We start from the raw sequence: 25,027 nt of genomic DNA, 5'->3' as shown, positions 1-25,027 counted from the left end.
GTCTGAGAGATATTCTAAAAAATTATTGTGTTTATGATCTCACCACTTAAAAATATATTATGATACATATAAGGTATCATACGATTGTCTACACAGCTATAAAAATACTGTCCAGGTTTAAACACTGATGAATAGAACGTTAGAAAGGACAAAAATTAGATATCGATGAATCGAAGAACGTCCATTCTGGCATTTGAAACACAATGCCTATTGTGTTCCTCGACTTAAAATTTCAATTTTTGTATTCCCACTTCAATAATTGTATTGTTGGATACAGAAATAGATAGTAGCTTTGAAAAAAAAAGCAACACAGCAGTGCATAAAAAATGAGATCGAAGAAGACGAAGAACTCAGGTTGCAATAAACAGTGGCAATTCTGTTCCATCAACGTTAAAAAAAATCAATCTATCGATGTGTCATCGCGATTCTGCTGCAGTTCACACTCATAATGCATAACAAGAGAAGTCCCAAACAGGGAACTTTTATCAACTTTTATTCCACCCTTCCGAGAGAAATTGGAAAAGGCGGCGCAAGCGCGTCGATATTTTCCTTGGAACAGTCATCAACTTATAAACAGTCAGTATTAAGAGAGCTTTCAAGTTCTAACAAAGCAGAGTAATCATGTCGTCTATCAAAGTCGACCAAGATTACAAGAAGGGCGTAAATTTAAGCATTCGAAGCAGTCGTTGGATATTAAAACTGATCGGCGTGTGGCCAAATTCTCGGGACGCTTCGGCGGTAAAAAAGTATTTTCGCGTGCTATTAAACGCCATTTATTACGCTTTGATCATGTTTCTCTTGTTACCTGGAAGCTTGTACGTAATTCTCGAAGTGGAAGACGTTTATAACAGAATTAAACTATTCGGCCCATTGAGCTTCTGCGTGATGGCGCTTTTAAAGTATTATCTTCTGATACTTCACGAAGAAGACATTCGCGAGTGCGTTGAACGTATCGAATGGGATTGGAAAAATATCACGTACCCTAAAGACAGAGAGCTCATGATGACGAATGCTAACTTTGGAAGAAAACTAGTCATCGCGTGCACCTTTTTCATGTACAGTGGTTTCATCTTTTTTTACATTGCTGTACCGATGAGCGTTGAAAGAATACCAATAGAGGGAACCAATGCAACATTCATCCCCATGGTGTTCCCCTTCTCGAGATTTATCATCGACACTCGTTACAGTCCTACGAATGAGATAGTGTTTTCTATTCAATTTTTGGCTGGCGCCCTGATGCATGGTATAACTTCAGCCGCTTGCAGTTTGGCTGCAGTATTTGCTGTACACGCCTGCGGCCAAATGCAGGTGTTGATGACTTGGCTAAACCATTTGATAGATGGTAGATTAGACATGCATGATTGCGTCGATCAGCGAATCGCCAAGATCGTGAGTCAACACGTTCGAATATTGAAGTGTGTAAGATGTATTTGTCGTACGGTAAAATCGCATAGCATTATTATCTTGTAATTCCTAGAATTATACTGCTACTTTTTAATTATACTACACTACTGGTTCTAGGTTTAATTTTCGAAGTATGAACATTGAATTTTTATATTTGAGTATGCAATTTTAAAATCCACGAATAAAGATTGTTTGATTTCTAAAGCTTGTTACATTTAAAACTTTAGGTTGGAAATCAGCTTTGGAATTGTGCTAATGTTTCGATGTTTCAGATTTTTATCCCTTATAGAGAGAGCGCTTCAACAAGTATCGTACGTGGAATTTTTAGGATGTACGTTAGATATATGTCTTCTTGGATATTATATCATCATGGTACAAAATTTGTAGATATCTAAAACTTACAGTTTACCATTTATCGAATGTTATAAACATACGTATATATCTTCTTGATGTTGCAGGAATGGAATTCGAATCATCTAACAGACGTCATGACTTACAGTGTGTTACTTGTATCCCTTACATTTAATATTTTTATATTTTGTTACATAGGAGAACTCGTGGCTGATAAGGTAGAAGTTTTTTCGAAATTGGCATCATCGTTTTGTACACAATTGTGATATATTTTCTAACAGTCTAGAAAAGTAGGAGAAATGACGTACATGATTGAATGGTATCGATTATATGGAAAGAAAAAACTATGTTGCGTCTTGATAATCGCAATGTCCGATTCATCGAGAAAATTGACAGCAGGGAACATGGTGGAATTGTCTATGAGTACTTTTTCCGATGTAAGTATCAATTTAGAGATCATTATAATTACATTTCTATAAACTGACCAAAGTATTCTGTGCAAATAGGTAGTTAAAACATCGGTTGCTTTCTTAAACGTGCTACGAACATTAACTTGAACATTCTTGGAAACACGATCTGATGTAGAATCTATTATTCTTTTTTTTTTTTTTTATCAAAAATAACTTAAGTAATTACTGATCTTTTTCTTATGAAAAATAAGAATCGTACGGCGTCGTTGTCACCGTGTTAAAACCTAAGAAAAAGGTATTTTGATTATAAAGATGAATAAAACAGTCCATAGCTCAAGTTGGTGACATAGTAACACTCTCTTCACATTCTCAGTTTTCACTGTGATTTTGTTCTTTTATTTGAGAAGCGGAAAAAAACGATAATACACGCACAACAATCGAAGACTACGGATGAAGAACGATAAGTCACATTTTCCATTTTTCACACGAGAGCAGTTTTACAATTCAGTACGTTATCAATTAATTCCATGATACCAGAATTTTCCCTTTACTTATCTTTTCACAGTCCCTTTATAACATTAACAACATTGCTTATCATAGTATTGCAATAATGAAAATATTAAAGCAATATTTACCTTAACAGTTACAGTCTTGACTTGTACAAAACTTCTTCGACAATATCACTAGATCAACAGGTCTCTTTTTTACATTTAATTATCTTATGCGAAAATGATACTTTTTAATTATAAGATTATGATGTTAAAATTAAAAAATCGTCAAAAATATGTTTATCATGTTTTTCTGTGATCTTGAAATACCTTCGAGGAATATCAGTAAGATTGATTTACTGACGCTTGACAAGTCAATGAATCGATGTTTCGCCGCTATTCGCCCTACCATATGCATTCATAATGCGAAAAAGCGGGGAAGATTCAATCCACTGGAAAAAATAAACTTTCGTTCTCCCCTTTTCGAGAGAAATCGACACGGCAGCGCAAGCGCAGCATTATTTTTCTTAGAATAGTTACAAACTACGGCAATAGTTAGTATGAAGGAAGCATTTGAACTTCGATGATGCAAAAATCAGTAACGAACGGCTCGTCGTATCTTACGACGGACCACGACTACAAGAGGAACGTTGATTTGAGTATTCGATACAGTCGATGGATTTTGAAGCCAATCGGCGTCTGGCCAGCTTCTCCTAACATTTTGATGGCAGAAAAATATTTCTATCGGTTCATAAATACCATTTGCTATAGTTTGATTTGTTTCCTCTTGGTACCCTGCAGCCTGTACTTAATTCTCGAAGTGAAAGATGTTTATAACAGAATCAAATTATTTGGTCCGTTGAGTTTCTGCGTGATGGCGTTTTTAAAGTATCATCTGTTGATCCTTCACGAAGATGATATTCGCGAGTGTATTAAACGCATCGAATGGGACTGGAAGAATATTACGTACTCTGAGGACAGAGAAATCATGATAACGAATGCGAATTTTGGAAGAAGATTGGTTATTATCTGTGCATTTTTTATGTATAGTGGTTTCGCTTTTTATTATATCGCCATACCTATTAGCGTTGGAAAAATTCCTGCGGCAGATGTCAATGTGACCTTCATTCCTCTGGTGTTCCCTTTCTCGAGATTTATCATGGATACTCGATATAGTCCCATAAACGAGATTGTATTTTCTCTTCAATTAGTAAGTGGCTGTTTGATGCATAGTATTACGTCAGCGGCTTGCAGTTTAGCTGCTATATTTGCGGTGCACGCATGTGGCCAGATGCAGGTTTTGACGAGCTGGCTGAAACATTTGATCGATGGTCGGTCAGATATGTATAACAACGTCGACAGCAGAATCGCCAACGTCGTGAGTCAACACGTTCGAATATTGAAGTGTGTAAAAATTCTGGACTTTAGTAAAATGAGAATAGTAGCTCGGGATTGAAAATTTCAGCCTTTAATTCGGAAACTCAAGCTGTTTGATTTGAAATCTATGAAACTCTTAGTTCCTACCTCTGAACATACGTCGCAATCTGAACTTTTAAATATGAGAAATTTAAATCCCTGAAGTAACATCGCATAAAAATCTGAAATTTGAATATTACAACTTGAAAATTTCGATTGGCAGAATTTTACAAAAAAAAAAAAAGAAAAAAACGTCTGAAGTCCTGAGTTGAAAAATTTAAATTTCAGAAATTATGAAGATTAAAAACTTCTAAATTTAGAAACTTGAATTTTGTTTCTAAAAGCTGTAAAAACTTCAAGTTTTAAAGAATTTCGAATTCCTGATGTTACGAAGGTTGACATCAGTGTTATCGATAAGCGATATTGATTTACATTTCAGCTTCCTAGCGCTTACAGAGAAAACACTGCAACAAGTGTCATTCGTAGAATTTATTGGTTGCATGTTAAACATATGTCTTCTTGGGTACTACGTTATTATGGTAAGGGAACAAGACACATATATCGATAAATATATATAAACTTCATGCACGGTTTACCGGTGTTTTAGGAGTGGAGTTCCAGTCATTTAACCAGCGCCATAACGTTTTTTATATTACTAATATCTCTTACGTTCAATATTTTTATATTTTGCTATATAGGCGAGGTGGTAGCGGAACAGGTTAGATATTTTTGTAATTAATTCTTGAAATTTCCTTAATATTATACTTTTTACATAATTTTTTCCAGTGTAAAAAAATTGGGGAAACATCGTATATGGTTGACTGGTATCGAATATCAGGAACCAGAAAGCTTTGCTTTGTACTAATCATGGCAATGGCTAATTCGTCGATTAAATTGACGGCTGGCAACATGGTTGAACTGTGCTTAACTACCTTCAGTGACGTAAGTATGAAATTATTTCAACCGCATTCATGAATGCCTCACTTCAAAATTTATTTCTTGTACGAATAGATTGTTAAGACAGCGGTTGCATTTTTGAATGTCCTACGAACATTGACATGAACGTTGGTTAAAGTAAAATATAGTCTAAATACTACCTGTATAGTATCTCAATATATTACAATGAAATTTATTTGCGCTGTTATTGATTCATTATGTTATAATCGTCATTAAACGCAATAAATATGTTATACCAATTTTAATACTGCTGGGATCCTCGAATTTGCTTGTCTCGATTTCGCCTTAACGTTGACGAGAAAGGAGACTTCTAACGTTCCAAGAAAATTCGTTAACTATACAAATTGAAAAGAGAAATCACGTATACATTTTGCAACAAACATAAACAATTTTCCACGCTTTAAAATGACCCATAAAATGTAGAAGAGTTAATACATACGCGAGCCTATATCTCATGTTACCGTGTTCCATCCTTTTTTTTTTAAATTCCTACCGTCACAAGAATATTCTTCGCTCAATTTGATAATCAACAATAATCCCATTTATAAACATTTTGAAGAAAACATCGAGAACGTATTACATTAGAAAGTATGAACATTAGAAAGTATGAAAAGTATGAAAAAAAGTTCATGTTCTACAAATTGATTCCTTCAATCTGTTGGCAAACACGCAATACAGTTGTAAAAATCAATGACCCTAGATATCATCCACCCTGCCGTAATCGTAACGCATGAGGTAACATAAGCAAAATCCCAAAGGACTTTGAAACTATGAAAAATAATTCATGTACTTTCTTTCTCCCTTTGGAATACGAGCGCACGCGCAATGTCACTTTTCATTTGAATTTCCATCGAACCGCGAGCAGGCTTAGTTGCAAGCAAGCTTTCGAGTATCAACGATGAATAAAGAGAAACCTGTTGTGACCGAGCATGATTATAAGAGAAACGTGGATTTGAGTATTCAGTGGAATCGTTGGTTGCTGATACCAATTGGTACTTGGCCAAATTTACGTAAATCGTTACTAGGAAAATATTTATCTTCGCTCATTAATGTTATTTGTTTCGGTTTAATCGGCTTCATGCTCGTATCGTGTACTCTGTACCTCGTTATAGAAGTAGAAGAAGCGTATCATAAAATCAAAATGATTGGCCCACTGAGCTTTTTCCTAATGACGTTTATGAAATATTGTCTTTTGATACTACAAGAAAATCACATCAACGAGGGATGCGAACGCATCGAATGGGACTGGAAGAATATCGAACATCACGAAGATAGAAATATCATGGCACAGAACGCCAATTACGGACGAAGATTAGTGGCCATCTGCACCTTTTTCTTATTTAGTGGTTTTGCGTTTTTCTACATTATTGTGCCTGCTAGCGTTGGTCAAGTGGTAACAGAGGATGGAAATTTGAGCTTCGTCCCGTTACCCTTTCCTGCCTCGAGATTGATCGCTGACGTTCGTTACAGTCCTAGTAATGAAATTATCTTCTCCATCCAAACTCTAACAGGTGTCGTAATGCATATTGTAACATCAGCGGCTTGCAGTATCGCCGCTGTGTTTGCAGTGCATGCTTGCGGTCAGATGCAAGTATTAATGAACTGGCTGGAACATTTGATCGGTGGTCGATCCGATATGAGTAATATCGTGGATGAAAGAATCGCTAGCATAGTCACTCAACACAATCGGATACTGAGGTGAGTAAAATTTATTAAGTAATTATCTCGTGACATTTGTATTTTATTTTTATTTTCATTCAAAACATAATCCAAGTGATATCACAGTATCTAATCGGATAACCCACTCCTTTATAGTATGTATGGATATGAAATGTAATATTTGGCACTTGAAAATTTGTATTCCTCGATCTGATAATTTAAAGACTTCGTGAACGTGCGGTTTTGAGAACTTAAAAATTTGTGATAGTATATGAAATTTGAAAAAATTTAGAAATTTCAGAATATAGGTGGTAGGATAGTTGAAAATTAAAAAATTTGGAAACTTACATTTGCAATTTCGATAACTGGGAATCCGTTTCGTTCAGTTATTGTGTTTGCAATTTACATTCGTCACATTTCAGATTTCTGGCGCTCACCGAAAATGCGCTTCAACAAATATCTTTCGTAGAATTTTTGGGATGTATGATGAACATGTGCCTTCTCGGATATTATTTTATAGTGGTATGCACGCAACAAAACTATCAAATAAACATGCATGCAAAGATCTATTAACATCTGTATTAACATATATCATATCAACCAATACACTATATTAACATTGGTTTTATTTTCTTGATGCGACAGGAATGGAGTTCGAATGATATTATGCAATCGATAAGTTACATGATCTTAATGATATCGTTCTCTTTCAATATTTTTATATTCTGTTATATAGGTGAACTAGTTGCTGAACAGGTACATGCAATCGTATTTTAATAAATTTTTCACACAAAAGGCCACACTATGGTAATAGGAATTAATAAAAATAAATATCTTAAAATAGTGCAAAAAAGTTGGTGAAATGACATATATGATCGACTGGTACCGATTGACAGGAAAAAGGAAGCTTGGCTGCATTTTAATCATTGCAATGTCCAATTCGACGATAAAATTCACCGCAGGAAATATGATTGAATTATCTATTAGTACTTTTAGCGACGTAAGTGTGAGACTATTGATGTTTCTTACGTAAATTCGCAAGTTAATAAAAAATATTTTGAACGAATAGGTCGTTAAAACGGCGATGGCTTTCTTAAACATGTTACGAGCATTGACTTGAACATTTGAATAATATAACCATTTATTCTTGGTAATATATAGAAATTTATTAGAACTTTATGTGTCTATATATGCTGTATTATAGAGTTAATGAAACTAATATTTTCAGCATAATTTATTATTAGCGTGAACAACATGATTTCATTATTCCTTGTATTAGTCCCTTCAGTCTCGATATTTTATAGAGTAATCCATAAATATTCTAATATTTGAGTTCAGTAAAATGCGTTTCAATTTAAGTGCAGTATATCTTAAAGAATATATTTCTTTTACCAATAATTTACGGCTTTCTGGTGAAAAATTATATCTGCGGTAAATATGTATCTACCGAGTGTATTGTCTAATTAGTTAGTCAAATTTATTTTATACATACAAAAACGCATGTACAAAATTCATTATTTAAAGATCCAAAAGACACTTATCATGCACTTTATCAACTTGCTTCCCTCATAAAAATGATGGAAATCGCAGGCTAAAAACTATACCCTAAGGTACATCGATTCCAATTCACCGTACAACCTTAGTGGATAAATCAATGAGCATTCTCCGTCTGTACCATTACATTTATTCGTTAAATATTCTCGCCATGGCTCAACTTTGCATACCCGGTCGAGAAAAAAATCGCGCATGCGCCATTTTACCATAGCATTATACCTGAAACTTGAGTTAGTCACTCCACAAACGATCTCCGCGAAGTAATCATGTTGGACTTGACCAGCGAACCACGGATATCCAACGTTATTTACGCTCGTGATTTCGAATATAGCATCCAGGTGAATCGCTGGTTAATGCAACCAATCGGAGCGTGGCCGAGGCTTGCTAAGACAACCAGAACGCAGAGATTATTCGTTAGATTGTTGAACTTTATTTGCCATTCGTTGATTATCTTCATGATCGTACCTTGTATATTGTACATTGCGTACGAAGCTGAAAACTCGAAGACGAGGATGAAGGCCATTGGTCCAGTTAGTCATTGGCTGATGGGAGAACTGAATTATTGTTGCCTCTTGTCGAGAATCGACGATATCGTCCGTTGCATAAAACATGTGGAGCGCGACTGGCAGATCGTCGAAAATGAAAACGATCGTGAATTGATGTTAAAGAACGCGAAGGTCGGGCGTTTCATCGCGCTCGTAGCTGCATTGTGCATGCACAGTGGCGTTCTAGCCTACACAGTGACTAATGGCTTTAAGAAGATGGTGTTTCATCTGGGGAATGACAGTTACTCCATGTACCCGTTACCTTATCCGTTTTACACGAATTTGTTGGACGTTAGATTCAGTCCAGCGAATGAGATCGTGCTCACCCTGCAGCTCCTTTCTGGGTTCGTCGTGACCTCTGTCACGGTGGGTGCTTGTGGCTTAGCAGCTGTCCTAACGATGCATGCAAGTGGCCAATTGAACGTGGTGATGGCCAGGTTGGACAATTTGGTGAATACGAAGGAGGAGGAGAAACAGGAAGAACAGAAAGTCGCTCAGAGGAAGCTTGGGATTATCGTTGAACATCATCTGCGAACATTAAGGTTCTTACTGGTTATTGTGTTGTTATTTGTGCATATATGTCTCATTTAATGGTATGGATTATTTGATAATATCAATGAGACTATGTTATTTTTTGTCTTTTTTTTTCTTTTTGTTTTATACTTCTATTTCAGCCAAGTATCCTTTTAAGACTTGCAAAGTATGATAAAATTGCAAGTTATTGGGTACTCGTATACGATTTATTTATTGATACAGCATTTTCTAGAATACGTTCTTATTTGATTCTTCTGTTGATTATTATTTGCATTTCTAATTCAGATATATCTGTCATCCACAATGATAATTGTAAGGTTTACAACCTAGATTTATTGACTATGGTCAACATGCTTTTGAAAGAATGGACGTTTTTTTTTGCAAATTATTAAGATTTAGAAATTCAAGTAAGACACTAAATAAATGAAACACGACACTACTGTGTCAATACGACAAAATAATTTAAACATTTCTAATCGTAGGAAAAATTATTTATACTAAATTAATTTTCTCTGATGAATTTATACGTTTATTATTTTGTAATGTTATTTTGCTATGAAATTTCTATGATGGGTTTATATTACGAAAATATTACTTTCAGTCTCATGGCATCTATAGAGAAAGTTATGAATATGATATGTCTCGTTGAGTTGGTGGGATGTACGATGAACATGTGCATGATCAAATATTATTTGCTCACGGTACGCTTCAAGATAGAACTAAAAAAAAATTTATGTATTAGAAATATTTCTATAATATCATCTAGACAGAGTTAAAGTCACTTTAATATTCAGATACTTTCTGACGTAAATAAAGTAGTGTTAAATAGAGAACGGCGACTCATACGTTGACTTTTCTACTTAATTCGCGTAACTATTTATACGACACACATATTTTAATTTCTCAGGAAAAATCGAAGGATGTAATAATTGCATACGCTATACTGTATGCGTCCATGGTATTTAATATATTTATATTCTGTTATATCGGGGAAATAATTACTGAACAGGTAAGAAAGTAACAATAAATGAGAATTTATATTAAACCTCAAACTATCAAATACACGACAGGGTGAAAGAGTTGGGAAAAAAGTTTATATGACTGAATGGTACCGACTACCTCCCAAAACTGCTCTCGGTTTAGTGCTGGTTATTTCAAGATCGAGCATGGTGGTCAAAATTACTGCTGGAAAATTCGTACAAATATCTATCGCTACCTTTGGCGCCGTAAGTATTGACCAAATATAAAAACGTTTAAAGTACAATTGATCGAACTCTCGATAGAATCTATGTTTAAAATGTTGGGATTTGACATTGATAAACAATTTTACTCAATTTATTATATCTGTGTATAGCCAATTTTTATTTAGCACTTATTATATTTTAATTTCATAGTAGACTGAAATTGTTGCGTAATTTTGATGGAATCTACATCTTATGCACTAGAATTTTACATATTTAATAGAAATATACGTGTATCCTATCTTTCAGGTGTTTAAAACGTCTTTCGCATACCTGAACATGATCCGCACAATGATGTAACCCCTTTAAATTTAAACCAAGAAAGCTACACCGGTCCTAACGACGTCATATTGGTACCGTCGATTGATGTCGCCAGGATTAAATTATTTTCGTTAAATGAACATTAGTAAAATTTTTAAATACTTTGAATATTATAGTAAATGTCGTTAGCAATTGTACTTCCATCGGAGCGAAGAATTTTATTGTACATATCCCCGAATAAGCAGTGCCAGGAGTATGACATAAAATTCGGCCAGTAGTCAACATATAAATATCAATGTCAGTAGGTAAATGATAATTTCCTGTTAGACAGAAATATAAGTAAAAAAGAAGCAACGCATTTATTTCTATACCCTATACTTTGAAACTAGCAGCGATCCTATCTAACACTTACTTCGTTTCGACACTGTCTCATCACTGTCTAAGAAATCGATTTCATAAATTCATCCCAGCCTCGATGAAACCTAATGTAACCTAGTAAACCAGCAGAAGCGTTGCGTGCTTCGTATTCTTCGAATCTTCCAATTACAGCCAACTTTCTAAAACAACTTCTAAACCTCCCTTTGCTCTCCTGCGACAAATTCTAACAACCAGACTAATCGATCGACTATAATACTACTGAAAAAAATCCGCGCAAGCGTTGAACAACTCTGTGTCTACTATTCTGCGGTAAGAGAAGCAATTCAATAGCTACTGCGACTCCGATGAGCAGTCACCATGAACGAATCCACGATTATAAAAACGGACGCCAAAAGCCACAGTGATTACAGTCTCCAGTTAAATCGCTGGTTCTTAAAACCGATCGGTGCTTGGCCATATTTTTCCACCACCTCGACACTCGAAAAAGTCATTTCCGTCTCTTTGATCATCCTCTGTTATGTCGTTATACTGTTCAGCATAATCCCCTGCGTCGCTCATTTAATCTTCGAAGATGATAGTTTTTATAGAAAAGTAAAAGTGTTCGGTCCTCTGGGTCATTGGTTCATCGGTGGAATCAACTACACCAACCTGCTGTTTCGAAGCAAAAATATAAGTGACTGTGTGGAACACATTGAAACTGATTGGCAAATAGTGACGAAAGAGAAACAGCAACAAGTAATGTTGAAACACGCGAAGTTTGGCCGATACGTGTCAGCTATATGCGCGATCTTCGTGCACAGTGGTATCATGTCTTACTGTATAGTAAGTGCGTCCAGTACGCAGATCATTAAAGTTGGTAACGAGACAAGGATGATGCGTTCGTTGCCCCTTGGTGTTTACAACAGGATGATTCCAGTTGACACGAGCCCCGCGAACGAAATAGTCCTCGTAATGCAGTTTCTGTCGGCTTTCATCACCGACTCCAGCGGAATTGGATTTTACACCCTCGCGAGTGTCTTAGCAGCACACGCTTGCGGTCAACTGAGCGTGTTAACGATTTGGATCAGTGACTACGTGAATGAAGCTGGTAACAGAAAGGAGGATGCTTCTTTTAGAAAAATTGGAACGATCGTGGAACATCATCTGAGAACATTAGAGTAAGATTCTTATATCTTTTTGGTTAATTTGTTGAAAATAGCTTTTTTTATTGGTGATTATATGTTGGTGTTAATTGCAGTTTTATAGCACGTATAGAAGAAGTAATGAGCTGGGTGTGCATGACAGAGTTGTTTAGATGCGTTTTGGCAATATGCATGGTTGGGTATTATATCGTTACGGTACATATGGGACATCAGATATATGTAGTGTTTATTATGTAACTAATTTTTTAAACTGACATTGAATAATATTAGGTTGTCCCCAAAGTGTCTTTCTTTTACAAACATGTCTTTTACAACAATGCATCTTTATACAAACATGAAACCCAATCAGTCAAATGTTGTTCTCTTTACCTTAATAGTGCAAAATGGATCATACATAATTCAATAAAATAATATAAACCAACAACTGTTACGTATCTATTATTTTCTTATAAAAGGAAAAAATCTTTCTGGACAATCTAATACGATATCAAGCTATCTTTATACTATATTAATACTACGTGAATATATAAGGTGCACCGACTCTTTTGAGCATGTTTTTTCACTATGTTTTATAGGAATAACTAACGAAAATGTTTGAAATGCTTAAAAAGTTATGAGAAAAATATGACGGAAAACAAATGTACACTGACTATGCTAGAAAACGGAAATTGACAATCAATGTGGTCACTAGCTGTTAATATTCCATTTCAAAATGGTTCTTGTTCCTGTCAATGATAAAATATTGAATTTATTACTGTATAAAGATGATTTTGATATTGTTTTACCCCAGCGAATCAATCTCAAATTAATTCTTATTTGGTATATTCAGTATATCACATAAGTATAGTAGTTCTGAATCAAGGAGTTATACTTTAATGAAGTATCAAGCTTGTATCTATATAACAGATTTTTCTTGTTTGTAAACACGTAAAACATAAGACAAAGCTTCGTCTAAAAATATTTCTTGATTGCCCTATATATCACACGTATGTCGATAGTTTCGTTTCTAATCGTAGATATTTATTCAAAATATTATTACGAATACACGAACTAAAGTGAGAAATTAAATAGAAATTTGTTTCACGACTACTTTATATTGGATGTTCTATACAATTTTGTATAATATATGTATTCCGCGTAAAATCATCAAAATTCGTAACCCACTCATATCACATCTCCATTTTTCATATCAAAAGATTCATTCTGATAAAATTCGAAATTTTTTCAGAAGATATGAATATACTTATTTCTAGGAATGGTCCGATCATGATGTTCGAAGCCTTACTTCCTATTTCATAATATTTGCATCAGTTACTTTCAATACATTTCTACTATGTTATATTGGTGAATTGCTAACAGAACAGGTACCGGTGACTCGTTAACACGAAGATGTCCGCCGATCCAGACCAAGGAATCCACGATTAATCGAATGAATTGTTGACAGTGCATGAAAGTCGGTGAGATAGTTTATATGACAAATTGGTATATCTTACCTAGAAAAAGAATCCTTGAGTTGATTTTGATCATCGCACGATCGAGTGTGGTCATTGAAATCACCGCAGGAAAATTAATTCACATGTCCATACATACGTTCGGTGATGTAAGTCAAATGATTATCTGTTACCTATGTATACGCATTTTTCTTTCCAAACTATAATATTTGCTATTCCAGGTGATGAGATTGGCATTTGCGTATCTTAATATACTGTGTCAAATGACATAGCTAAATGCACTTCTAATGAATTTCTTACTTCTTATAATTTTGTAGATTAAATCGTAGAAATTGAAATATAAACAATGGTAACACACTTTAATGTCTCATAATTCTATTAATATGAATATTCGTTTAAAATTTATTCTTTCTTTGAGATTTTTCATTTTTATTATAATTATTGATAATATTTCCTTCGTATCAAATCAAGCAACGTCAGACGACATTCGTTCAAAAATATCAAATCAAATCTTAGAGATGGCATTACAAAGCAACGACACTAAAGAACTGACAAAACCGACTATAAGCTTTTGTTACATAACACAATTCGATTAAAAAAAGTTTGAGTACACAGTGAAAATGCACTTTGCGTGCACACGATACCGCGAAATAATTTACAAGTTTATTCAACTGTACTGAAACAACTCCAACCGACTGGAATCGATCAGCGAATAAGTACCTAAAAAACTTGCGCCGGAGTCCCCACGCATTGCCTTTTGATGCATTAATAGTCTCTACGATCGCAATGACGACTACATTTCACGATGACGAACCAGCCCGTGACAATGGGAGCAAGCGCTAAGGCCAACAGTGACTACGGTCTCCAACTGAATCGATGGTTCCTAAAACCAATCGGTGTATGGCCGTCGTTTCCCTCTACTACGAGATTCGAGAAGATAGTTTCGATTACATTAAACGTCATTTGCTACTCTTCGATAATACTCACTACGATTCCTTGTTTGGTACGCATGTTTTTAGAAGACGAGAGTATTTATTTGAAACTAAAGTCGCTAGGTCCCGTGAGTCATTGGATCGTCAGTGGCGCGAATTACACTACTTTACTACTGCGGAGCAAAGATATACGTCAGTGCATGGAACACATGGAAGCTGACTGGCAAACAGTGACCAGAGAGAAGGATCAATGGGTGATGTTAAAGAACGCGAAATTCGGTCGCTATGTAGCAGCTTCGTGCGCTATTTTCATGCAGAGTGGCATTATGTGCTTTATTTTCGTCGCAGCAATGGATACTGTGGAAATTCAAATTGGAAACGAGACGAGGATTTTACACGTGTTACCTTGTGCAGTATACAAGAAGCTAATAAACGTCGATGAAAGTCCAACGAACGAAATCGTGCTCTTTTTACAAGCGTGGTGTACTATGATTGCGAATTCCAGTACAGTTGGAATGTTCAGTCTTGCAGCTGTTCTAGCTGCTCACGCGTGCGGTCAGCTGAATGTAGTTATGGTATGGATCACTGAATTCGTGAACGAACCGAAGAAGACAGATGGTCCCAACAGCATAGGAGTTATCGTGGAGCGACATTTGAGGACGCTGAAGTAAGATTACTCGTATTCTTTTTTGTTGGTTTCGTGATAGTGAACACTGTGATTATGTTACATGATAATTGCAGTTTCATTGGATATATCGAGAATCTGATGAACCGGATATATTTTTTAGAGATATTTAGATGCACGATGGACATATGCATACTGGGTTACTACATTCTTTCGGTATACATCAAACATTCTCTCTCAATATCAAATTCACAGTGTTCACAAAAAGTATTTGCGCCCCATTGCACGTATTATTAATTAATTAGAACCAAGTATGATAAATCTCTAATCATTCAATACTACTTTCATATAATTAAAACTTTAATAAATAAAATGAAATACACAACTCCATTAAAAGGGCGCTTCATTGGAAAATGATGTGCAGATACTTTTTGGAGTCATTGTAAATTAGTTTTTATATATAACTATCTTATTCCTTTTGCGTAACACTTCCAGGAATGGGCTGATCAAAACGTTCAAAGCCTGGTTACGTATATTATGATATATATTTCAATTGGTTTCAACGTTTTTCTAATATGTTACATAGGTGAAATATTGACAGAACAGGTATCAGGCGCATATTAATATTTGACATAAATACAACATATCAAAATCGTAATAACGACTAACGAAATTCAATTTTTCACAGAGTAAGAAGGTTGGTGAAGTAGTTTATATGACAAACTGGTATTACTTACCCGATAAAACAATCCTCGACTTGATTTTGATCATCGCGCGATCGGGTGTGGTCGTTCAAATCACCGCTGGAAAAATGGTTCACATGTCTGTGTACACATTCGGTGATGTAAGTCATTTTGATCCTTTTATTTACATCTGTGTCTCCGTCTACATGAAATATTCCCATTTCAGGTGGTAAAGACCGGTTTCGCGTATTTGAATCTCTTACGACAAATGACATGATTAAATACATTACTAATTAATTTTTTAATTGTGTAACTTTTTGTAAACGATATTGTAAAATTTGGAATACAAACAATAGCAACACAGAATCTGCATCTAATGCACTGGAATTTTATACATTTAATGTACATATACGCGTATTTCATATTTCTTATTTGTTCCTCTCATTACTCATTATTTTCCTCGCATTACTATCTCCTCAATTTCACATCAAGAATGAAATTATATCGCATCATTAACATACTGATTGTCACAAGTGAATTTCCAATGACGTCAATAGTGGCCACTGTTTACCGTCGATACCAGAATGGAAGTATTTACATTAAATGTATAATTGTACTTGTAATGTGATTAATACTTTTAGTGTCACAGTAAGTAGTTTTATCAATTTTGTTTTTAACACAGTTACAAATTTTATCTTGCATATACCAAAGGAATATTTCCATTCCTTCAGTTTGAAACTAGCAACGGTACAAATTAACACTTATTGTTTCGACGCAATCTTTCAACAGTCTAAAGAATCGATTTCATAAATACTTCCCTGCCTCGACCAAACCCAACTCGATCTCGTGAACCACAAGAAGCATTGCGTGCTTCGAGCTCTTCGATCCTTGCAATTATTCACAACCTTCTAAACCAACTCCCAAACCTACATTTGTTGTCCTATCACAAATTCTAACAACTAGACAAATCGATCGGCTTTAATAATACCGAAAAAAATTCGCGCAGGCGTTAAACAACTTCGTGCTGTTATTCTCCTGTAAGAGAGGCAATTCAATAGTTACCGGGGCAGCCACAATGAGCGAATCCACGATCATGAAAGCGAACGCCAAAAGTCATAGCGATTACAATTTACAAATAAATCGGTGAATATTAAAACCGGTCGGTGCTTGGACATATTTCTCCATTACGTCGACACACCAAGGCGTCATTTCCTTATTTTTAATCGTTCTCTGTTACGTCATTAGACTGTTCAACATAAACCTTTGCGTCCCATCCTTAGCGCGCTTCTTCCAGATCGCAGTACGACTTGGCGGAGAAACTTGTTTCTCTACATTTGATGACGCAGAGAAACTTCTTCTGGTCAGAGCCGCTTGATGCGATCTATCTTTAATAACCAGATTTTCGACAGGTGATCCCTTTAGAAACTCGAGATTTATTACCCTCACAAATGCTATTGAGGCTGATGGAAAAACTTGGACAGAAAAATAATACACGTGAAACTAACCAAAGAGAAGGATAGAGAACTGAGAAAATTTTCTCGCAGGCGCAAGTGTCATAAATCGTTCGCACCGTTGATACAAAAAAGTTTGAGTTTTACTTGCTCTTGCTTTCGGCAGACACACCATGGGTCCAGATATTGTTCTATTTATATTTTCAATTTTTGTTACATTCTAATGAAACACCACAAAACTTATATCCACATAACAGTATTTTCTTATATGTCCATATACGCACAAAACATATTAACAAGGCTTCGTATAAAAAGATGGATCATCCTGTATGTATGACGATAGCTTCATATTCAAACTATTTTGTGCAAAATGTTGTTACCCACGCACGAACTTCAATAGAAATTTGTTTCACTGAAGTTTCTAACTACTACTTTATATTGGATATTTTATGTATTTGTGGATATTATATGAATTATGCGCACTTCTTCATAAATGTCGCATCAATGCATCAAAAATCGCAACCTACTCATATCGTATTATAATCTTCGGTAACAAACGATTAATGCTGGTAAAATTCGAAATCTTTTCAGAAGATATGAATGTACTTATTTCTAGGAATGGTCCGATCATGATGTTCGATGCCTCACCTCTTATTTCGTAATATGCGCATCACTCACTTCCAATAAATTTGTATTATGTTATATTGGTGCATTGCTAATAGAACAGGTACCAGAGACACGTTAACCCGAAGATGTCTAGCGATCAATACCGAGAAATCCACGACTAATCGAGTGAATTGTTGACAGTGCATGAAATTCGGTGAGAGTTTATATGACAAATTGGTTTTTCTTACCTAGAAAAAGGATCCTTGTGTTCATTTTGAAAATCTCACGATCGAGTGTGGTCATTGACATATTCACATGTTCATACACAAGTCCGGAGATGTAAGTCAGATGATTATCTGTTATCTACGAATGCACATTTTTCTTTCCAAACTATAATACTTGCTATTCCAGGTGACGAGATTGGCATTTGCGTATCTTAATATACTGTGTCAAATGACATAGCTAAATGCACTTCTAATGAATTTCTTGCTCATATAATTTTGTAGATGAAATCGTAGAAATTGAAATATAAACAATGGTAACATACTTTAATGTCTTATAATTCTAACAATATGAATGTTCTTTTTAAAATTTATTCCTTCTTTGAGATTTTTCATTGGTATTATAATTATAGATAATATTTCCTTCTTATCAAATCAAACAATGTCAGACGATATTCGTTCGACAATAACAGATCAAATCTTAGAGATGGTATTACAAAGCTACGACATTAAAGAACTGACGAAACCGACTATAAGCTTTTGTTACATAACACAATTCGATTAAAAAAAGTTTGAGTACACAGTAAAAATGCACTTTGCGTGCACACGATACTGAGAAATAATTTACAAGTTTATTCAACTGTTCTGAAACAACTCCAACCGACTGGAATCGATCAGCGAACAAGTACCTAAAAAACTTGCGCCGGAGTCCCCACGCATTGACTTTTGATGCATTAATAGTCTCTACGATCGCAATGACGACTACATTTCACGATGACGGACCAGCCCGTGACAATAGGAGCAAGCGCTAAGGCCAATAGTGACTACGGTCTCCAACTGAATCGATGGTTCCTAAAACCAATCGGTGTATGGCCGTCGTTTCCCTCTACTACGAGATTCGAGAAGATAATTTCGATTACATTAAACGTCATTTGCTACACTTCGATACTACTCACTACGATTCCTTGTTTGGTACGCATGTTTTTAGAAGACGAGAGTATTTATTTGAAACTGAAATCTCTAGGTCCCGTGAGTCATTGGGTCGTCAGTGGCGCGAATTACACTACTTTACTACTGCGGAGCAAAGATATACGTCAGTGCATGGAACACATGGAAGCTGACTGGCAAACAGTGACCAGAGAGAAGGATCAATGGGTGATGTTAAAGAACGCGAAATTCGGTCGCTATGTAGCAGCTTCGTGCGCTATTTTCATGCAGAGTGGCGTTATGTGCTTTATTTTCGTCACAGCAATGGATACAGTGGAGATTCAAGTTGGAAACGAAACGAGGATTTTACACGTGTTACCTTGTGCAGTATACAAGAAGTTGATAAACGTCGATGAAAGTCCAACGAACGAAATCGTGCTCTTCTTGCAAGCGTGGTGTACTATTATTGCGAACTCCAGTACAGTTGGAATGTTCAGTCTTGCAGCTGTTCTAGCTGCTCACGCGTGCGGTCAGCTGAATGTAGTTATGGTATGGATCACTGAATTCGTGAACGAACCGAAGAAGACAGATGGTCCTAAGGGCATAGGAGTTATTGTGGAGCGGCACTTGAGGACGCTGAAGTAAGTTTATTCGTATTCTTTACTGCTGGATTCGTGTTAGTGAACTCTGTGACTATGTTACGTGATAATTGCAGTTTCATTGGATACATCGAGAAGTTGATGAACCGAGTATATTTCTTAGAGATATTTAGATGCACGATGAACATATGCATACTGGGTTACTACATTCTTTCGGTATACGTCAAGCATTCTCCCTCAATGTCAAATCCGCACTGTTCACAAAAATATTCGCACACCATTGCACGTATTATAACATTTACATATTAATTAATTAGATCCAAGTGTGTTAAATTTCCTATCATTCAATGCTACTTTCATATAATAAAATCTTTAATAAATAAAATGAAATACACAACTCCATTAAAAGGGCGCTTCATTGGAAAATGATGTGCAGATACTTTTTGGAGTCATTGTAAATTAGTTTTTATATATAACTATCTTATTCCTTTTGCGTGACACTTCCAGGAATGGGCTGATCAAAACGTTCAAAGCCTGGTTACGTATATTATGATATATATTTCAATTGGTTTCAACGTTTTTCTAATATGTTACATAGGTGAAATATTGACAGAACAGGTACCAGGCGCATATTAATATTTGACATAAATGCAACATATCAAAATCGTAATAACGACTAACGAAATTCAATTTTTCACAGAGTAAGAAGGTTGGTGAAGTAGTTTATATGACAAACTGGTATTACTTACCCGATAAAACAATCCTCGACTTGATTTTGATCATCGCGCGATCGGGCGTGGTCGTTCAAATCACCGCTGGAAAAATGGTTCACATGTCTGTCTACACATTCGGTGATGTAAGTCATTTTGATCCTCTTATTTATATCTGTGTGTCCGTTTACATGAAGTATTCCCATTTCAGGTGGTAAAGACCGGTTTCGCGTATTTGAATCTCTTACGACAAATGACATGATTAAATACATTACTAATTAATTTTTTAATTGTGTAACTTTTTGTAAACGATATTATAAAATTTAGAATACAAACAATAGCAACACAGAAACTGCATCTAATGCACTGGAACTTTATACATTTAATGTACATATACGTGTGTTTTATATTTCTTATATTCCTACTTGTTCCTTTCGCTACTCATTATTTTCTCCGCGTTACTATCTTCTTAATTCCACATCTATTCCAATACTTGAAAGTTCTGACGGACTTCTCCATCGTTCTGAGGCAGGTATAAAATGTATCATGCAGCAAAAAGAATGAAATTATATCGCATCATTAACATACTGATTGCCACAAGTGACTTTCCAATGACGTCATAGTGGCCACTGTTGACCGGCGATACCAGAATGGAAGTATTTGCATTAAATGTATAATTGTACTTGTAGAGTGTTTAATACTTTTAGTGTTACAGTAAATAGCTTTATAAATTTTATTCCTAACAGAGTTAGAAATTTTATCGTGCATATACCGAAGGAATATTTCCATCCCTTAAGTTTGAAACTAGCAACGGTACAAGTTAACACTTATTTCGTTTCGACACAATCTTCCAACAGTCTAAAGAATCGATTTCATAAGTTCTTCCCTGCCCCAACCCAATTCGATCTCGTGAACCACAAGAAGCATTGCGTGCTTCGCGCTCTTCGATTCTTGCAATTATTCACAACTTTCTAAAGCAACTTCCAAACCTACATTTGTTGTCTTACCACAAATTCTAACAACTAGACAAATCGATCGGCTATAATACTACGGAAAAAAATTCGCGCAGGCGTTCAACAACTTCGTGCTGTTATTCTCCTGTAAGAAAGGCAATTCAATAGTTACCGGGACATCGATGAGAAGCCACGATGAGCGAATCCGTGATCATAAAAGCGAACGCCAAGAGTCATAGCGATTACAGTCTACAAATAAATCGTTGGATATTAAAACCGATCGGTGCCTGGCCATATTTCTCCACTACGTCGACACGCGAAAGAGTCATTTCCTTGTTTTTAATCGTTCTCTGCTACGTCATTATACTGTTCAACATAATTCCTTGCGTCGCTCATTTAATCTTCGTAGGTGATAGTTTTTATGAAAAAGTAAAAGTATTTGGTCCTCTGATTCATTCATTTCTCGGTGGAATCAATTACACGAACCTGCTGTTTCGGGGCAGAAATATCAGTGACTGTGTGGAACGCATTGAAACTGACTGGCGGATGGTGAAGAAAGAGGACGAGCAACAAGTAATGTTGAAACACGCGAAGTTTGGCCGATACGTGTCGACTATGTGCGCGATCTTCGTCCATGGTGCTATCATGTCTTACTGTATAGTAAGTGCATCCAATGTGCAGATCATCAAAGTTGGCAACGAAACAAGGACCATACGTACGTTACCTTTTGATGTTTACAATAAGATGATCCCAGTCGACACGAGTCCCGCGAACGAAATAGTCCTCGTAGTGCAGTTTCTATCGGCTTTCATCGCCGACTCCAGTGGAATTGCATTTTACACCCTCGCGAGTGTCTTGGCCGCACATGCTTGCGGCCAACTGGGCGTGTTAACGATTTGGATCAATGACTACGTGAATGAAGCTGGAAACAGAAAGCAGGTTGCTTCTTTTAGAAAAATTGAAACGATCGTAAAACATCATCTGAGAATACTAGAGTAAGATTCTTATATCAATTTGATTAATTCCTTGACAATGACTTTTTTATTGATGATTATTTATTGGTGTTAATTGCAGTTTTATAGCACGTATAGAGGAAATAATGAGCTGGGTATGCATGATAGAGTTGTTTAGATGCGTTTTGGCAATATGCATGGTTGGGTATTATATCGTTACGGTACATATGGAACATCAAACATATGTAGTGCTTATTATGTTAACTAATTTTTTAAACTGACATTGCATAATATTAGGTTGTCCCAGAAGTGTCTTTCTTTGTGTCCCAAAAGTGTTTTTCAACAAACATGTCTTACAACAATGCATCTTTATATAAACATGAAACTTAATCTGTCAAATGTTGTTTTCTTTATTTCAATGGAACAAAATGCATCATACATAATTCAATAAAATAACACAAGTCAAAAAACGTTGCCTATCTAATATTTCGTATAAATCGAAAGAAACTATTGGGACAACTTAATACGATATCAAGCTATCTTTATACTTTATACTACGTACATATGTGTAAGACGCGCTGGGCTCTTGTGTGTGTGCTTTTTCACCACGCTTTATAGGAATTGCTAAAGAAACTACTTGAAATTCTTAAGAAGTGATGTCAAAAATATGAAATACGAGAGAAACCATATGTACGATGACTATTACTAGTTGCTAATATCCCATTTCAAAATGTTTATCGTTCCTATTATTGATAAAGTATTGAATTTATTACTCTATGAAGTTCATTTTGATTTTGTTTTATCTCAACGAATCAATCAGAAATTATGCCTTCCTTGATATATCTTTTCATTCAACGCACAATACACATAAAAGACCTATGAACGATATGAGACGTGTTGTCACTTCACAATAAATCGGTAGAAGTATCTTTCATTCGTTAACGGAGTACAAACTTTTCTTCGGGCGCACCTGATCGAAATATTTTTCTTACTGGTCGTCTCTGCAGTTTGTCCGCCCTTCTCGAGGTCCAAAGACACTTTCTTTTTTCACCTAATTGGCTGACTCCTATTCTAGTTCGGCTAGTTAGGGATTTGTCTATTGTTCTCGTTGCACTCCGTATTCTCTGCACCCTTAGCGCGCTTCTTTCAGATCGCAGTACGACTTGGCGGAGAAACTTGTTTCTCTACATTTGATGACGCTGAGAAACTTCTTTCTGGTCAGAACCGCTTAATGCGATCTATCTTTAATAAGCAGATTTTCGACAGATGGGCCCTTTAGAAACTCGAGATTTATTACCCTCGCAAATGCTATTGAGGCTGATGGAAAAACTTGGACAGAAAAATAATACACGTGAAACTAACCAAAGCGAAGGATAGAGGACTGAGAAAATTTTCTCGCAGGCGCGAGTGTCATAAATCGTTCGCACCGTTGATACAAAAATGTTTGAGTTTTACTTGCTCTTGCTTGCGGCAGACACACCATGGGTCCAGATATTGTTCCATTTATATTTTCAATTTTTGTTACATTCTAATGAAGCTCCACAAAACTTGTATCTACATATCAGTATTTTCTTATATGCTCATATACGCACAAAACATATTAACAAGGCTTCGTATAAAAAGATGGATCATCCTGTATGTATGACGATAGCTTCATATTCAAACTATTTTATGCAAAATGTTGTTACCCACGCACGAACTTAAATAGAAATTTGTTTCACTGAAGTTTCTAACTACTACTTTATATTGGATATTTTATGTATTTGTGGATATTATATGAATTATGCGCACTTCTTCATAAATGTCGCATCAATGCATCAAAAATCGCAACCTACTCATATCGTATTATCATCTTCGGTAACAAACGATTAATGCTGATAAAATTCGAAATCTTTTCAGAAGATTTGAATGTACTTATTTCTAGGAATGGTCCGATCATGATGTTCGAAGCCTCACCTCTTATTTCGTAATATGCGCATCACTCACTTTCAATACATTTGTATTATGTTATATCGGCGAAGTGCTAATAGAACAGGTATCAGAGACGCGTTAACGCGAAGATGTCTAGCGATCAAAACCGTGGAATCCACGACTAATCTAACGAATTGTTGACAGTGCATGAAAGTTGGTGAGATAGTCTATATGACAAATTGGTATTTCTTACCCAGGAAAAGAATCCTTGAGTTGATTTTGATCATCGCAAGATCGAGTGTGGTCATTGAAATCACTGCAGGAAAATTAATTCACATGTCCATACACACGTTCGCTGATGTAAGTCACATTATTGTATGTATTTACGAATATGTATCTTTCTTTGCAGACTAAAAAATTCGCTATTCCAGGTGATGAGATTGGCCTTCGCGTATCTTAATATACTGTGTCAAATGACATGACTGAATGCACTTCTAATGAATTTCTTACTTATATATTATCGTAGATGAAGTTGTAGAGTTTGAAATACAAACATTGGTGACACATTTTAATGTCTTGTGATTTTATCAATATCTATATACTGTTCCTTAATTTTATGCTTTCATTGAGAGTCTTCAAACAGTATCGAATTAAGTATCAGACGG

General features: G+C 35.6%; 6 protein-coding genes and 1 pseudogene across 6 annotated transcripts; all 7 read left to right on the top strand.

Moving 5' to 3' along the window:
• Positions 1–556: 556 nt before the first annotated feature.
• LOC117234750 (odorant receptor 22c-like) lies at positions 557–2,312 on the top strand. The gene is made up of 5 exons (XM_033496244.1): positions 557–1,415; positions 1,677–1,776; positions 1,863–1,973; positions 2,037–2,192; positions 2,262–2,312. Exons 1-5 carry the CDS (start codon positions 622–624, stop codon positions 2,310–2,312), a joined length of 1,212 nt encoding a protein of 403 aa, XP_033352135.1. The 5' UTR covers positions 557–621.
• Positions 2,313–3,239: 927 nt separating this feature from the next.
• Positions 3,240–7,885, top strand: LOC117234714 (annotated as a pseudogene).
• Positions 7,886–8,360: 475 nt separating this feature from the next.
• Positions 8,361–10,891, top strand: LOC117234745 (odorant receptor 4-like). The gene is made up of 5 exons (XM_033496240.1): positions 8,361–9,326; positions 9,920–10,019; positions 10,226–10,327; positions 10,389–10,544; positions 10,809–10,891. Exons 1-5 carry the CDS (start codon positions 8,506–8,508, stop codon positions 10,857–10,859), a joined length of 1,230 nt encoding a protein of 409 aa, XP_033352131.1. The 5' UTR covers positions 8,361–8,505; the 3' UTR covers positions 10,860–10,891.
• A 638-nt stretch (positions 10,892–11,529) lies between these two features.
• On the top strand, positions 11,530–12,549 carry LOC117234754. The gene has a single exon (XM_033496248.1). It carries the CDS (start codon positions 11,556–11,558, stop codon positions 12,357–12,359), a length of 804 nt encoding a protein of 267 aa, XP_033352139.1. The 5' UTR covers positions 11,530–11,555; the 3' UTR covers positions 12,360–12,549.
• Positions 12,550–14,596: 2,047 nt separating this feature from the next.
• LOC117234713 (odorant receptor 82a-like) lies at positions 14,597–16,308 on the top strand. Its single transcript, XM_033496193.1, has 5 exons — positions 14,597–15,390; positions 15,465–15,564; positions 15,844–15,954; positions 16,037–16,192; positions 16,258–16,308. The coding sequence occupies exons 1-5, from the start codon at positions 14,597–14,599 to the stop codon at positions 16,306–16,308; spliced, it is 1,212 nt and encodes a 403-aa protein (XP_033352084.1).
• Positions 16,309–19,083: 2,775 nt separating this feature from the next.
• On the top strand, positions 19,084–20,890 carry LOC117234712. The gene is made up of 5 exons (XM_033496192.1): positions 19,084–19,877; positions 19,952–20,051; positions 20,343–20,453; positions 20,536–20,691; positions 20,757–20,890. The coding sequence occupies exons 1-5, from the start codon at positions 19,084–19,086 to the stop codon at positions 20,805–20,807; spliced, it is 1,212 nt and encodes a 403-aa protein (XP_033352083.1). The 3' UTR covers positions 20,808–20,890.
• A 736-nt stretch (positions 20,891–21,626) lies between these two features.
• On the top strand, positions 21,627–22,841 carry LOC117234710. The gene is made up of 3 exons (XM_033496190.1): positions 21,627–22,493; positions 22,573–22,672; positions 22,749–22,841. Exons 1-3 carry the CDS (start codon positions 21,694–21,696, stop codon positions 22,839–22,841), a joined length of 993 nt encoding a protein of 330 aa, XP_033352081.1. The 5' UTR covers positions 21,627–21,693.
• The last annotated feature ends 2,186 nt before the right edge of the window (positions 22,842–25,027 follow it).

This window comes from Bombus vosnesenskii, unplaced genomic scaffold (genome assembly GCF_011952255.1).
Source record: "Bombus vosnesenskii isolate JDL3184/JDL3185 unplaced genomic scaffold, Bvos_JDL3184-5_v1.1 scf7180000013308, whole genome shotgun sequence".
NCBI lineage: Eukaryota > Metazoa > Arthropoda > Insecta > Hymenoptera > Apidae > Bombus > Bombus vosnesenskii.
The sequence above is the reverse complement of the archived record's forward strand: the minus strand, read 5'-3'. Positions and strand labels throughout refer to the sequence as shown.